This window comes from Coptis chinensis, chromosome 4, assembly GCF_015680905.1.
Source record: "Coptis chinensis isolate HL-2020 chromosome 4, ASM1568090v1, whole genome shotgun sequence".
Taxonomy (NCBI): Eukaryota; Viridiplantae; Streptophyta; class Magnoliopsida; order Ranunculales; family Ranunculaceae; genus Coptis; species Coptis chinensis.
Genome location: NC_141459.1, coordinates 84,641,926 through 84,657,815, shown reverse-complemented (window position 1 = coordinate 84,657,815; position 15,890 = coordinate 84,641,926). Strand labels below are relative to the sequence as shown.

Sequence of the window (15,890 nt, the reverse complement as noted above, 5' to 3'; positions counted from 1 at the left end):
GCTAGAGTACTTATTCTACAAATCCCGTGAGAATATAGCCTAAAGCCTTATAAGAGTGAAACATTTGAGAAATGACACAAGGGAGAAGTAAAATCCGGATAGAGAAATCACACGTCCACTTGTTTGATCACTAAACCATATCCTAAGCGAGAATTTAGGCCCTCTTTGGATCGATATAGCCAGAAATTCAAACCTATGAATTATTTTCCGCTAGTCGCCCCTCTGAGCCTTTCTTTAACCTTTTATAAACCACAAATCCTTTACCCTGTTACAAAAACAAAACAAAAAAAAAATAAAAAAAAATAAAAAAAAATCAACCTTCCCAATTTAGAATAAGCCTGAGAATAGAATGAGGAAGAAAAAAGAAGAGAAAAACCTATGTAAACAAATATTAGTTAGTTGCTTCAGAAATAAAGAAAAGAAGTTTCCATCCAAAGAAAAGAAAAATAAAAATAAAAGTAAAATAAAAACTCCAAAAAAATAGAATAAAATGAGTCAAAAGCCAAAGAAAAAAAATATGGCTAAGGATGGAAACAAAGTGTAGAAGCAAAAGTAAATGACAAGGTTTTCTCTAGTTACATAATATGAAGACTCTTTTATCTCAGACTTGTCCATTTTGAATATCCATTTCCTTCCTTCTTAAACCATCTCTTAATCCCCGAAACACCTAATAAAGACCTCTAGCTCAATTAGGAATAGGTTAGTGTGATAGTAAGTGGCAGATGTGTTTGATCGACTCTGACTTCCTTGTGTGTCATTGAGATTGTAAGGTAAAGTGTGCCCACATCTGAGACTAGAGTAGCTTAAACTTGAGTGGAAAAATCAGAGTGTTGTATCTTGACTATTATTGTGAGAACCTACTTAAGGACGCTATTCCGAGTTTCAGAAACGGACCTGCTATTGCATAGTATTACTCATTGTATATATGTTTATTATAGATGATTGATTATTATGCATATATTAGCTTAGGTTTTGACATGATTATGTGAGTAATAATTAAGAGTTAACACTGATTACGTGTTTTAATGCATTTCAGGCTTCAAAGTCCATTATGTGCAGAAATGTGCCACTTTAGCGAGATAAAGGAGCAAAGGTCGGTTACTAAGGAGTTCCGTGATTAAAGGCCAAGATTCAAGAAGATAAAGCCTTTCTAAAGCCCGGTCAAAAGCTGAAAAGTCGACGCGGGCAGAAACATCACACAAGTCAGCAGAACTTCCGAAGGTCGTATCTTTGGACTCAGATCTCGGAATGGGGCCTACCTTATGTCAAAACGACCGGCTCGGAAAGAGCTTTCCAATGGTCTAAGCCTTGACCCAATCAGAGGAGTAGAAGTGGATGAAAAGTCTGTTGAAGCTAACTGCAGCTGAAGAGGCCTTTTTGGACTGAAAGAATTGGGTTTTGGGCCTGATTCTCTGGCCCAAAACATGGCTCCAAGCCCATGCACGATTTTTGGATCTGAATGTATAAAAACCAAAGCTTAGCTCTTTGTTAATGGTAGATATTTAGACCTAGATTAAAGATTAGATTAGTAGCCTCCATTAATTAATTCTAGATCTAGTTTTCCTTAGATTTAATTAGTTTAATTTAATTAGTTTCATATCTTGTTTTTATTTAATTCCTTGAATGATTGTTCGTCATTTAATTAGATAAATAAAATAAGTATTATTATTCAATTTCGATTTTTGTCATTTGCATTTATAGATCTAGTTTAAATTCTTGTTCTTATTTCATTCTTAGTTAATTAATTAGATTTCAATTATTGTTTAATTTAGATTAGTAAAGTTAGAATTTTGATATGATGTGTAGTTATAATTCAATGGGAAATGATGGGTTGATGATTCGAGGCTAAAACCTCCATTAGAAGGGTTGATGAAGCTTTGATGAAAACTTAGTGGTATAGTGTAGAAGCATTGTAGAATCTATTCCACTCTAGAAGGTCATGATTAAGCCATGAGAATGGGTGGACGACCTCACATGCTAGTTAGTATTTGGTAGAAATGCCATGAACACTAGGGATTAGAACTCGAAATTCTTGCCGTAAGAATGTAAGAATCGAGATACAAGAACCTATGCTAGGTTATTAAGTTGGATTCGAGGTGGATTCAATTCCCCTCTAATCCTTTATCTAGATTAAAAAACAATCATATTTCCATAGCATTCGTAGTTTAAATTCAAATAATCAATTTCATATTGCATCGTAGTATAATTCCCCCTCGTAAAACTCTCATTAGACTTAAGACTGACTAATTAGATTAGAAAACATCACATGCTAGAGAACTAGGAGTGGAACGAACTTGTTACTCCACTCTATTTCGATAGAATTGAGAGTAGAAACTTTGATAAATATAGACACGTAAATAGTTTTAGTTTACTTACGTTTTGAGTTCATCGTTCATTTCGTAGGTAAACTATCAATTTTACGGTTTATCACAAAGCCTTTGTAAAGCCCGGTCAAAAGCTGAAAAGTCAACACGGGCAGAAACAACACACAAAGTCTGCAAAACTTCCGAAGGCCGTATCTTTGGATCCAGACCTCAGAATTGGAAATAGCTTATGTCAAAACGACCGGCTCGGAAAGAGATTTCCAATGGTCCAAGCCTTGACCCAATCAGAGGAGCAAAAGTGGACGAAACATCTGTCGAAGCCAACCGCAGCTGAAGAGCCCATTTTGGACTAAAGAAATTGGGTTTTGGGCCCGATTTTCCTGCCCAAAACATGGCTCCAAGCCCATGCACGATTTTTGGATCTGAAAGTATAAAAACAAAAGCTTACGTCTTTGTTAGGTTGTGAGGTTAGGAAGCTAATGTTAATGGAATTTAGGGTTAGAAAAAGATAGATCTAGATTAGTTTTTAGATCTAGATCTAGTTTTTTTTACATTCATTCAATTAGTTAGTTTAGAATCATATTTTAGTTTTTAGAATAAAGTATTAGTTCTTCATTTCAATTTAGATTATTGCTTAAATTCTTATTTAGATTTGGTTGTCTTAAATTCATAATTAGTTATTCACAATCTTAGTTCTAAATTAGTTTTAATCTCAGTTTAATTTAATTATGTCTTATTGTTATTATTGTTTTTGTTTTGGGAATGGTAGTATAGAAATTTCACATCAAATCATTACTCTCACCATTATTCCTTTTGGTTTGATTAGTTGAATTTGTTTAAGTCTTGAGAGTTAGGAGTGGACGAATCCTTACTCATTATATTGCATGGATATGTTTTGAGAGTAAGAAGAACTGATTTAAATGTAAAAATTGTAAGATTACGTATTAGTGTTGTTAACATTAATATTAGGATTCTACTATTTTTACGGTTATCACGCCTGCTCTGAGCAGTTGGTTGTGCCAAGCCTATCAAAACTTATAATCTTTCTTATTGTATCAGATTGTATATGCTTTCTGCGATATTCCAGTATCCTGGAAGTGTTTGGGTTGCCTTTTTTTTCCAAATAATTTTTGGATTAACGAATGTTAGATCTCTAGGTGGATCTATGGGAATTTTCAAAAGGGATAACAAATCTCAAACAATGTAAAAGATTTGAATGAAAAACAAAGAACTTTGATCGGATTAAGTTCACATGTTCCAATCGCTCTTTTTTACAAAATTCACCAAAGGTTAACTATTCCACTGTGAGAGTGTACTGGTTGTAACCATTTATCAAAGTAAACAAGTAACCATCTATGAAATGATGAAAGTATACTCCTGCTGAAGCCATAAAGGGATAGTACTTTCCTAAGGATAAGGTTGGATATTAAACCTCCAATTTCATCCAGTCTCATATTACAACCTTCTACAGACAAGCTTTCCCTAAGGTTTTACAACCCGCTAAAGCACCAGAGATCAAAGGGAACTCCGTAGCTGGCAAAGTACTAACTTCAAGATTTCAAACTACTACAGGATATCTCACTACAGTAAGTTTGATTAGCTACACGACTGTTGGGATTTGCTAAGCACTCCTAAAGGTCTCTTGGAGCTATGATCATTCAAAAATTTTGATGTGGAAATTGATCCACAGTGTTCCTTTATTTTCAGTAATTAAATAGTGTTGATCAGCTTATTTGAATATTACCTTTATTTTCATTTTCCCCTTAGCCATTGCTAATATAGTGATATAGAATAGTTTATCATAAAACAACTTTACACAAATTATATTCTGCTTAAATGTACTATAGTTTTCTTCTGTATCTGGTCTGTAACTATAACACGGGTTACAATAAGGTCCACATAAATAGAGGAAGTGATATTAGCTTTTCCTTACGTTAGAGATTAGAATCTCTAATTTGGTACAAAAGCAACTCAAAGTTCCTTACTCACGATTTTCGTTTTCGTAGAGCTAAAGTAAGGATTCGAACCAACCTAAAGTCTAGGACAACTACAAATTATTTGTTACTCTTAGGGAACTAATGAGTAAGGTTATATTACTAATGCTAGGTTTCTTTCCTACACAACATTAAGAAAAACATTAAAGTTTGAAATCATGCACTTAATACAAAAGACAAATTACTAAAGAAAGAAAAGTGGAGAGCTAATCCTCCTCATGTGAAACTAACATTTAGTTGTTGATTTGAAAAGGTTTATTGATTCTTCCTAGACTCATAGACAAGCCCCTAATGGAAGAAAACTTGATCCCTAGCTTGCATGGCTCACTTAAGAGCTCATACATGCTAGCAAGTGGAACCAAGCAATGACTTATCTCTAAGCTCATTGCTTTGATTCCTAACTAGACACTACACCAACTATCATTTTGGGATAGGATGTAGAGCTAGTTGTTCTTCCTAACAACCTACCAAACCAACAACAATTGTTTTTCCCTCACATGAGTTGGATTAACTCCCCAAAAGGGAATTTAGCTCATGATCCTTGGGACAAGGAAATTACAACTAGAAAAACAAAAAGAGAGAGAAAGAGGAAGAAGATAAACAATCAAACTCACTTCTTTTTATTTTCTAGAAGAAAACAAAAGTTTCCTCCATTAAAACTATTACAAGCTTCTTACCAAAACTAAAAACTAAACTTATGATTTTTTTCACTAAGGAACTAAAATAATGCCATGTAAGGAAAATAAGTCAAGGGAGTAAATGGAGTGTCCCCCACCCTTGTCTAATTTCTTCTCCATTTGAGAGAAATCTCATTTCCTCTCACGTAAATCATCAAACCACATTAATTCATTTTTATCCACCACATTAAAACAAAGTGACACCTTGCCTTTTTTTCACTATTAACACCTAATCTAATTTATTACATGCAAGGTGTCAACTTTGCACCAATAATTTGTTATTTTTGTCTTGACATGCTCCATGATTGATGACTCATCCAATCTTGTGGCCCCGCATAGTGGGTCTATGTGCAGTCCAGTGGCGGTCCGGTATTTTGGGCAGTTTTACAACTTCCCGCCTATGCGTAGAGTTCATCGCCCTGATTGTCTGAGTAGCTCTCTTGTCGCATTCGGAGTCCTGGTTCGAGAGGTAAGAGCTTTGGAAGTTTGATGCTTCTGTGCAGATTTGGAAGAATTCATATATACGCCGTTCCTCGTGCTTTATCGTAGGTTTAACCAATATTTCCATGTTTACTGCAAATACCTGCAAAAGTATGAAAACATATTTATTTCATGATTGTTAAACACATAATTAACCAAATTTATATGTCTCAATGGGGTTTCATAATACACTTTTGGGTGTTTATCACACTACCCCCAAACAACACTTTGCTTGTCCTCAAGCAAAGAAGAGACACTAAAATAGATAAGTGGCAAAAAATGTGTAGTCCTAAACTAATTCTCGTTTCGCAGAGTGCGGTTGCATTGACCATATGCAACAAGGCCTTAAACCACTAGGAATTCACTACAACAATTTTATGATATGACATCACTTGATCAACGTCACTTCTAAAAATATGATGTCGTACATAACATTAGAAATCACTTTTTTCAAAGGTGATGTTAGTAGTTGGTGGTAATATTGTTTTAACGTCACTTTCTACAAAAGTGACTTAGAAAAGGTCTACAACATCACTTTTAGAAGTGATGTAAACGCTGTGATGTCGTTTAATATTTTAAATCACTTTTTGCATCACTTTATAAATGATGTGAAAATTTGAAATATTAAATCACTTTACAAGTGACGTCTTCATTGGAATAGCAAATCACTTTCAAAAGTGATGTCTAGTGGTAGCTATTTGATGGACACATTGCTTCGCTCTAGGCCCATTAGGCCCATTAGACAGGCGGGGCTTTTTAGTAGTAGCTTAATTAAACAAAAAACTCTAAGTTTTCGAAGAAACTAAAAAACTTTGAAAATAAAATCTTTAACCGCGAATAAAATTTTGTTTTCCCGCTGCGATTAGAATTCATTAACCTAGGGCGGCTAGGTCAGTTATGAAAAATACAACTCATCCCGTCGATTCAGGTACTTATTAACTATTTACTTCTTTCTCTTCAAAGCCCTCTCATAGAAAACTAATATTATCTATTTTTGTGACAAAAGCACAATCTTTTTCGGTGGATTTTTCTGGAAATCAAAAGAACAAAGTAACCAGGTTTGTCTCTTTCATTAAAGCCCAATTTTTCTGCCTTCAAAACTTTACGGTTCCATTTGTCTCTTTCATTATAGCGTTAACAATACGTGATATCCTATATTGTATATGAAGTCGGCAAGTCTTACAAAGTAATGCTTCATTCCTTAATATCATAGAATGTGTTGTTGTATCTTGTTTTATAATTACAGATTAGAATTATATATATCTTATAATTCTAGTTCTTTAGTTTTATTTATCTTTTTTGGGTTTTTGGCCTGCTAAGTGGGCATTGTGTGTAGATGTACCCTCGACTTGTGCATCCATAGTTGTGGTCTGGACTAGTTCAACATTTAAAATTACTGATTTGAGTGGCTAACTTGGCCATATATTCAAGATGTGTTTTTATATTGCTAGGTGTTTGTAAGTATGTTTATGAGATTGTCTTGATTGGTGACTGCCTAGTTGTTACATTTTTTTTGCGAGGGTTTTAATGATGAATGCTTCATTCCTTATTTTCTTCTTTTTCTTGTTGTGAAATAACTGATTTTCCTTGCATGGTTTTTTGGTGTATCTCTTCTTAGTATTTAATGTGTGATTTGAGCTGTAAGATGTTAAGTCTTGTGGTGAATATTCCAAGTACAAATTAAAAAGTTTAAATCTATGATCTAATTTTTTAAGTTATAATTGTATGTGGTGTGGTTTTAACCTTTAAAATTTCCAGATTTACCTATTTTAGTCTATAGAAGGAAAGTAGGCCGTGACATTCAGTTCCTCGTTCGTAGGCAGAATATATAAATAACGTTATGGACAAGTCGTGGAGATCTCTAAACAAAGTTCAAGACGTTACATTATTTCTATTACTTTAGTTAAAAACATATATATATATATATATGATATATATATATATATATATATATATATATATATATATATATATATATATATATATATATAATTAAAGGTTATATTGATGATTGGTTTTATAATTACCGAGCCGGGACGAGTATGGATTTGTCCGTTGATGAATTCATTAGAATCGCTTTAGCTCCCTTCGAAGACAAAACAATCCTTAGATGTCCATGCAATGAGTGCTTAAACTTTGAACTTTTGAGTCCAGATGTCGTAAAAGACCATTTGATAGAGTGGGGTATTGATATGACTTATGATCCGTTCATTTTGCACGGAGAGGAAGTGCAAGTGCCTCTAGAAAATGAAGGATTTGCACATACAAACGTTGACCAGATAGAGACATATGAAATGTTTAAAGCGACGTATGCAAGTAATGCGAAGGACTTTCCTGGTGATGCAAAAAACACAGCCAAAGTCCGAAAGTCAGTTGAGGAGTCTGAGAAGCCCCTGTATGAAGGCTGTAAGTACAGCAAGTTGGAGACGATTGTTAGATTGTATAGTCTAAAAGCAAAGCGTGGCTGGTCCAATAGAGGATTTACTGAATTGCTGGAGATTTTTAGTGATATTCTTCCGGAGGATAATGTTATTCCTACATCAAATTATTCAGCAAGGTCGATGTTAAGGAAGTTTGATTTGGATTTTGTAGAAATTCATGCATGTGTAAACGATTGCATTTTATATAGGGGTGATGATTATAAAAATCTTGTGAGTTGTCCAAAGTGCCATGCTAGTCGATGGAAAATTGATCCGCATACAAAGCAAATAAGGGAGAAGGTTCCAGCAAAGGTTCTTAGGTATTTTCCTATTATACCAAGGTTCAAGAGGATGTTTATGTCTCCGCCGACAAAGCCGAAGCAACCGACATGGCATGCATCGAACAGAAGTAGTGATGGAAACATGCGTCATCCAGTTGATAGTCCTGCGTGGAAGCATATTGATAGAAGTTGGCCATCTTTTGGTGAAGAAGCACGCAACCTTCGTTTGGCGTTGTCGGCTGATGGTGTCAATCCCCACCGAACTCTAAGTTCAAGGCATAGTTGTTGGCCAGTCATTTTAGCGATATATAACTTACCTCCGTGGTTGTGCATGTGAAAGAGTTATATGATGTTGACTTTGATAATTCCCGGTCCTAACCAGCCAGGCAATGACATAGATGTTTACTTGAAGCCATTGATTGATGACCTGCTGCTTTTATGGAGAGAAGGTGTGGAAACTTATGATGTATATGAGAAAAAAAAACTTCACGTTAAAAGCTATTTTAATGTGGACCATTAATGATTTTCCAGTTTGGTTGGTAACCTAGCCGGATGTGCAACGGCGGGGTAGATTTGCATGTCCTAAGTGTGGCGTTAATACATGTGCGGTGTGGCTAAAACATAGCAAGAAATTCTCTTACATGGGAAGTCGAAGGTTCCTTCCAGTTGATCATCCATTTCGTTTGAAGAAAAGTTGGTTTAATGGGAAACAAGAACTTGGAGAGAAGCCGGTGCCTTTGAAAGGAACAATGATTTTTGATGAGGTAAAAGGTATTGAAGATGATTGGGGAAAATCTGTAGTAAGAGATTTGAGAGATGATTGGGGAAAATCTATATCACTAAAGAAAAGAAAACGTGGAAAGGGAGTGCCATTGAAAAAAGGTCGTGGAAAAGCAACACAACAGATAAAAAGAAAAGGCCATATGTGGAAGAAGAGATCTATCTTTTTTGACTTGCCTTATTGGAGATTTCTCTTGTTACGTCATAATTTAGACGTTATGCATATAGAGAAAAACATTTGTGAAAGCTTGCTTGGGACACTGTTGAATATGAAAATAAAATCGAAGGATAACATTAAATCTAGGAAAGACTTGCAGGAAATGGGAATAAGAAATGACTTGCATCCTAAGCAAAATGGGGATAGAACATTGCTTCCTGCATCACCATGCAACTTGTCAAAGAGTGAGAAGCAAATATTTTGTGAAAGGTTGAAGGCATTGAAGTTGCCTGATGGGTATTGTTCTAACATATCATGCCGCGTTTCCTTAACTGACTATGCTATTTATGACTTGAAGTCTCATGATTACTATGTCTTAATGCAACAACTATTGCCTATGGCTTTGCGGAATCTCTTACCCAAAGGGCCAAGAAACGCAATTTTCAGACTTTGCTCCTTTTACAATGAACTTTGTCAAAGGACTATTGATCTGGAAAAGATGGAGAGTATAGAGGATGAAGTGGTTGTGACAATGTGTTTACTAGAAAGATATTTCCCTCCATCATTTTTTGACATCATGGTACACTTAACACTTCATCTTGTGCGAGAGGTGTGCCTTGGAGGACCGGTACAATTCCGTTGGATGTACGCCTTTGAAAGGTATTAAATTTATTTAAGTCATTATTAATAGGTTTTAATTTAGCTAAAATCTATAAAGTATGTTTTTAGTATATTGGGTTCTAAAAGTTCAATTATTCACCAAATATAGGTACATGAAGGATTTGAAAGCAAGTGTTATAAATCACGCAAGGCCTGAGGGATGCATGGCTGAGTCTAACTTAGCTGAAGAGACTGTGGCATTTTTCACTGAGCATATGAAACGAGTTGAAGTGAATAACGACCCAGAAAGTAGAAATGAAAACTATGATGATGAATCCATTATTCAAGAAGGAAAACCACTGTTAAAAGGGAAAGTTGTAACATTAGAAAGAGATATGGTCAAAGTTGCACATCGTTGCATTTTACTCAATTTTGAGGAAGTTCAGCCGTACATTGAGTAAGTAACTTTGTTAAATGTAGCACTTAAAAATATACATGGGAAGTCAAAATACTTAACACTTACCTTGTAATTAAGCAGAGAACACAAGAAAGAGCTTGTCCGTAGAGAACCTCGCTTACGGAGAAACGAAGGTGCTTTAGTAGCAAAGCATGTTGAATGTTTCAATGAGTGGTTTAAGCAAGAGGTGAGGATCTGTTTTACATTTACATTTTATAAACTTTTAGGGTATTTACTCTTTGCGAGTACTTGACTATGTTTTTTTTTAATGTGCCTTTAGATTGAAAATGAGAAGAAAGTGAAACATGTATCTAGCTTGTTAGATTCACTTTCTGATGGTCCAGATCCCGATGTTGTGAGCTATAAAGGTTACTTGATAAATGGTCACCGCTTCCACACTAAGGATGGTGAGAAAGGAACTCAAAACTCCGGAGTATCACTGCCCGCTAGTAGCTTATGTAGGGCAAGTGCTAAGGACAACAGGCAAATTGAGCAAGTTGTGACCTATTATGGTGTGATCAAGGAAATAATTTTGCTAGATTATGGTACATTTCAATATCCACTGTTCAAATGTGATTGGGCAAACGTAGGAAGTGGGGTCAAAGTTGAAGAGGGATTGACATTAGTCAATCTGCATCAGGGTTTAACACACAAGCATGACCCTTTTATTCTTGCATCCCAAGCTGAACCTATTTTTTATGCTCGAGAATCAAGTGACAGCAACTGGTATGTGGTTTTGAGAGCACCTCCTCGTGGATTTCGTGACTCCGAGTGTAATGGTGAGGAAGATCTTAGCAATGTGACCACTCCACCACCTTTTGCAAGTGCGGGGTTAGTTGATGAAGTGGAAGGTGATGAGGGTGATGAAGTGTATGAGCGTCGGGATTGTGAGGGAACTTGGGTACTCAACAAAAGGAAAATAAATTAATAAAACTTAACCAGGTATGCTTGTGTGTTTTCTCCCTAGTTAGAGTGTTTTTTGTTATTTTTTGCTTATCTTTTATAATTATTATCAAGTGTACTATTATTTCTGTGTATTCACTTTTTCAGTATCGTTGAAAGGTGGAGTCACGGTGGTGGACAATGTTGCAACGCTGAATTGGTTTTACGGGTTGATTAGGACTTTAATCCCACACTTGGGTGTTGGTGGATTATTAGGACTATTTTGTAGTTTTCTTTTTAATTTGTTGATTCAGTGTGTTTAGACAATGTTACTATAGTTTACTTGATTTATTATGTTATGCTAGATGCATTTTTCTTGAATGACGACACTGATTTCTTGATACATATTGTTGAGCATTGTGCGTCGTTATATGTATATAATAATGGAGTTAGCATTTTGCCACTAGCAATAATTATAATTTTGTTAGAACTGTGTAAGCCCCATAATATTCTTAATTCTTTGAGGATGATTATTTTCTAATCTTTCATTGTACATGTGAAGAAAAATGACGAAGAAGAAAGCAATAGAATTAACTCCAGTAAGTTGTTTCATATTAATATATAGTTATCTCAATTTAATTGTTCTAATTTGTTTTCTTTAGTATTCTAATTTTATTTTTTTCATTAAAAATATAGTATCAGAAGAGTGCAAGAGCTAAGGTTCAAAAGTTTAAGAGAGCATTTGACTTGGCAACAACTAACAAGAATGAACGCGTACATGCAGGTATGATTATGTCATTGTGTATATTTAACTCCTTCCTATGTCTCCCATGTAATGTTCTTAATTATACTTATTAGTGTATAATGATTTATGTACAAACTACTTGAGGTTCAACCAAATCGCGCGGGAAGAAAATTCATGAAATTGAAAAGATGCCAAGCCAACAACAAATTGTTAACCAAGAGGTGGAAAGGGACAACTTGAGAAAGGTTAGGGATCTACCAGAAATGGAAAGGGAACAACTAGGATTGAATGAACCAGAAACTGACCGATTGACTGGGAAGAAGACGACTTTGAAGGAGAGGGTGATACATCGGAAGGATTAAACCATCCTAAGAAAAAAAAACATAGGGGACCAACAAAACTAAACTTCTTGAAAACTATTCCACGTGGTCAGAAATTGTCTGTCGGCTTCAATATAAAAGGTCAACCTGTTGGTCCTAATTCAGAATTCTTCAGCAGCTACTTGGGTAAGCTTGCAAGGAATCGTGTTCCTATTAGCTTTCGTACTTGGCATAAAGTACCCGAAAGTAAAGGCAGTTTTAGAGGCATTAAAGACAAAATGTGGGATTGTATAAAGGTAATAATTTTAATTTGTTTGTTTCAATTCCATATATCTTTTGTTATGATTGAAAAAGTGTAATGATTTTCTTTATTTAATTTTTACAGCAAAGATTTGTAGTCCCAGAGTATGCTAAAAAACAAACTCTTAAAATGATTGGGAAAGATTGGCGTGAATACAAAACAAAATTGAGGAGTGCATTTTATGACGCCTATGATAATGATGAGGATAGAGTTGCACACTGCCCACCTGATGTAATGCTAGTTGATTGGAGAGCGTTTGTCGCATATACCTCGACCGATGAATACAAGGTATCAATTTTTATTGAACCATTGTATAATATATTTTGAGACTTATATAATATCATTTTATTTTATTTTGTTGTGTAGAAATTAAGGGAAATTGGAAAGAAGGCAGCGGCTAACCACAAGATGCCCCACACTACTAGTCGTAAAGGCTTTGGTAGATTGGAAGATGAGTTGGTAAATAATTTACATTTATTGAATAGTACATCTTTTGTCTGAAATTTGATTAAGTTTTACTTATGTTCTATTTAATTATGATATATATGTAGAATCATAAAAGCGATGGTGCTGTGCCTGTTACAAGATCCATTGTATGGGTTGTAGGCCATAGAAGGAAAAATGGAGAACCGGTTAATGAATTGGCGAAAGGAAAGATAGTATGTCATTCGTTATTCAGAACAAAAATTAAATATAGATTGCATCGTCCTCTCATAGTTGTGGCTAAGTTTTCCTATTATTATTTGTCTCTATTTTTCTACTTATTTTATAGGACCAGCTGAATGAAATGATACCTAGTATGGACTGTGGAAAAGATGATGCACTCTCACAAGTTTTAGGTCCTGATCCTAATGGGCGTCTAAGAGGAGTGGGATATGGAGTTACTGCTTTAACTTTATATGCTACTCAACAGTACAGTGGGAGGATGTGTGAACTAGAGCACCAATATTTTGATGTGCTGAAAGAATTGTCTGCTGTTAAAGAAACTCTTGCTAAAGTGTTGAATAATCAAGAGGTAAATATTTTATTGTAATATATTATAAGATTCTAAGATGAGTACGTGTATGTATTAATCTTTGTGTTTACTTATACCTAAATTCTTTTCAGTCAGACCAGTCTTCTTTTCAACCTTGTCTCGACTTGCCAAAAAAACATCAAGTTTCTCTCGATGGTCGAGCTTTCCCTATGCGAACACCCCTTGTGGCTCAACATGAACATCGAAGTCTATCAGTGCAAAGTAATCAAAATCTGCAAACACCTCCTACGGCTCAACATGAACATCGAAGTCTATCAGCGCAAAACAATCAAAATCTGCAAACACTTCCTACGGCGCAATGTGACTATCGAAGTCTATCAGAGCAAAGCAATCAAAATCTGCAAACACCTCCTACGGCGCAACGTGACCATCGAAGTTTATCAGCGCAAAGCAAACAAAATATGAATTCAGTTGTATGTATACAATGCTGAAAGCTATTTTACTTGATTTGCATACTCGTACACTTAGTATTAATATTATTTTGTGTCTTTGTATAGGGAGGCACTCAATCCAAAGTAGGGAAGTGCAAATTGTTTAGGCTTGTTCCAGATGATGTTGTCGCAGAAGGTTCATGGTACACTGATAATCCAACAGTTAAAGTGCATCATGTGCCACTAGGCCCTGGTTTTTCAAAGGTTTCTATTGATGTTGCAATTCAGAAAGATGCGTTGCTTGTCAGGTGGAATACAGAATTAAAGACAATAGAAGATGCTGTGTCTTGTTTTGTGTCTTGGCCAACAAGTTCTATTCTTAAGTTGTGATGTACACAAATCTCAAGAGCTTGACTTTTGATGCTTCAAAACACTACCTAAGCCTTGGAGATTTATGTTTAGGGAATTAATTTATTATGTAAATGACTTGATGATCTATGGTGAATGATGTAGATAACTACTATTTCCTTAGTTATATTTTGTGGTTGTTGTGTATAATTGCTTACTTAACCGATTATTTTGAATTGTTTCTAGCAGGTGAAACCGTTTTTAACTCCGCCTGTGTGAAAGCTTAGCTTGTCTAGCTTTTACATTGCCGGTCTCAAGCCCGGATAAAGGAGGAGAGAAAATGGAATTCAAGGACAGCGTAAACATGTAAGTGAATCAAGTACATTTTTATATTCCTTTGTTAGTATATTCACTGGTTTACTGTAATATTAACTTAATCTATATATGTACATATCATGTCAGGTGAAGACTACTACATAGTTTATTAACCACTGGTATAGTTGAAATATCTTGTTATTTAATATCCTGATTTAAGACATGTCTTGTATCTCATTTCTTCTTCAACCATGTGCAGGGGAGGGTCTTCCCGAGGTGAATTCAGTTCTAAGTCATTTCAAGGAGGCTTTTGATTGGATGGAAGCTGATCGAACTGGGCGTATAATACCTCATGAAGGAGTTGACACAGATTATGATTCAGCCTGTGAAATACTCAAGGAGGTTGAGCTTAGTTTGGCAAGTCATCTTAAGAAACAGCGTAAAAGTACTTGGAGATGCATCGGTAAGTGTCTAGGTCTCCTTTTTTTGAGAAGTTCCTTTCCAAACATATTCTAATGAGCTCAGATTCAAGTAAAGTTGCGTCTTGAATATCTTTTGCGGTGTTTGTCCACATATTTTTCTTGATTGTTGGTCAAGTGTTTATTAATAAAATAAATGGAAAGAATAAAAAAACAAAATTAATATTGAGGATACAGAGAGTATGACCGCTTCACTAACAAATATTTCGACCCAGGCTCCTTACATTACATGTCTGTTTTTTATACTCTATGAAGATCACTTGTCATCATGTTATAACCGAATTCTTTTTGAGTGTCAACCAATTAAGCCTGATCTGTGATTGAAGGCTGGTTAACCACTAAAAAGGCTGATTTGTTTAATAAGAAGAGGGAAAACAGGATTTTAGTTTGGGAGTCATTATCATGTATATAGCTTTCTGGTTTGATTAAGAGAAGAAAGTTGATTTTCGCTTTTGGTGCTTTTCCCACAGATCAATTATGTTACGGTTGGAAAGGAGTCCTACCTTTTAGAGGTCCCAGAGAGTTTGCGAGGGAGCATTCCACGGGACTATGAACTGCGGTCATCAAAGAAGGTTAGAAATAGATTTCTGTTATTCTTTTGTTGTTTGTCTGCTAAGATATGTTATTTATCAATTTGTATCTTTCTTTTGTAAAAAAAAGAAACCGAACTTCATTAGTTGAATCTTTTCTTTTGCATTGTTATTCTTTTAATTTGGATATGCCTACTCCAGTGCAATTTTGAGGCTTCATGTGCGAAAATAATCAGAGAGGAAGTAGCTTTTGAGCATGGATTGTGGGGGTTCTTTATTTCCTTTGAGCATAGCATACATATTTTTATATTCAGTATGAAGAAACTACTATTTGGCCGGCGGGGAGTAATGTCAATGTTAAGATATTTAATCTCGGGAATTTGGATTATGTTG

At 35.1% G+C, this 15,890-nt stretch overlaps 2 protein-coding genes and 2 long non-coding RNA genes across 4 annotated transcripts; all 4 read left to right on the top strand.

Annotated features, from left to right (window-relative positions):
• The first annotated feature begins 6,260 nt into the window (after nucleotides 1-6,260).
• Nucleotides 6,261-12,092, top strand: LOC147505259 (uncharacterized). Its single transcript, XR_015193259.1, has 5 exons — nucleotides 6,261-6,403; nucleotides 6,482-6,533; nucleotides 11,615-11,651; nucleotides 11,749-11,836; nucleotides 11,911-12,092. It is a non-coding gene; the product is annotated as an uncharacterized LOC147505259 (long non-coding RNA).
• LOC147505260 (uncharacterized) lies at nucleotides 8,775-11,607 on the top strand. The gene is made up of 5 exons (XM_086557846.1): nucleotides 8,775-9,773; nucleotides 9,883-10,170; nucleotides 10,252-10,357; nucleotides 10,451-11,112; nucleotides 11,221-11,607. The coding sequence occupies exons 1-4, from the start codon at nucleotides 8,818-8,820 to the stop codon at nucleotides 11,096-11,098; spliced, it is 1,998 nt and encodes a 665-aa protein (XP_086413972.1). The 5' UTR covers nucleotides 8,775-8,817; the 3' UTR covers nucleotides 11,099-11,112; nucleotides 11,221-11,607.
• Nucleotides 12,093-12,117: 25 nt separating the features above from the next.
• On the top strand, nucleotides 12,118-14,356 carry LOC147505258 (uncharacterized). Its single transcript, XM_086557847.1, has 7 exons — nucleotides 12,118-12,413; nucleotides 12,503-12,706; nucleotides 12,785-12,877; nucleotides 12,970-13,077; nucleotides 13,191-13,433; nucleotides 13,526-13,867; nucleotides 13,952-14,356. The coding sequence occupies exons 1-7, from the start codon at nucleotides 12,396-12,398 to the stop codon at nucleotides 14,213-14,215; spliced, it is 1,272 nt and encodes a 423-aa protein (XP_086413973.1). The 5' UTR covers nucleotides 12,118-12,395; the 3' UTR covers nucleotides 14,216-14,356.
• A 92-nt stretch (nucleotides 14,357-14,448) lies between these two features.
• On the top strand, nucleotides 14,449-15,559 carry LOC147505257 (uncharacterized). The gene is made up of 4 exons (XR_015193260.1): nucleotides 14,449-14,539; nucleotides 14,636-14,667; nucleotides 14,748-14,951; nucleotides 15,438-15,559. It is a non-coding gene; the product is annotated as an uncharacterized LOC147505257 (long non-coding RNA).
• Nucleotides 15,560-15,890: the final 331 nt, after the last annotated feature.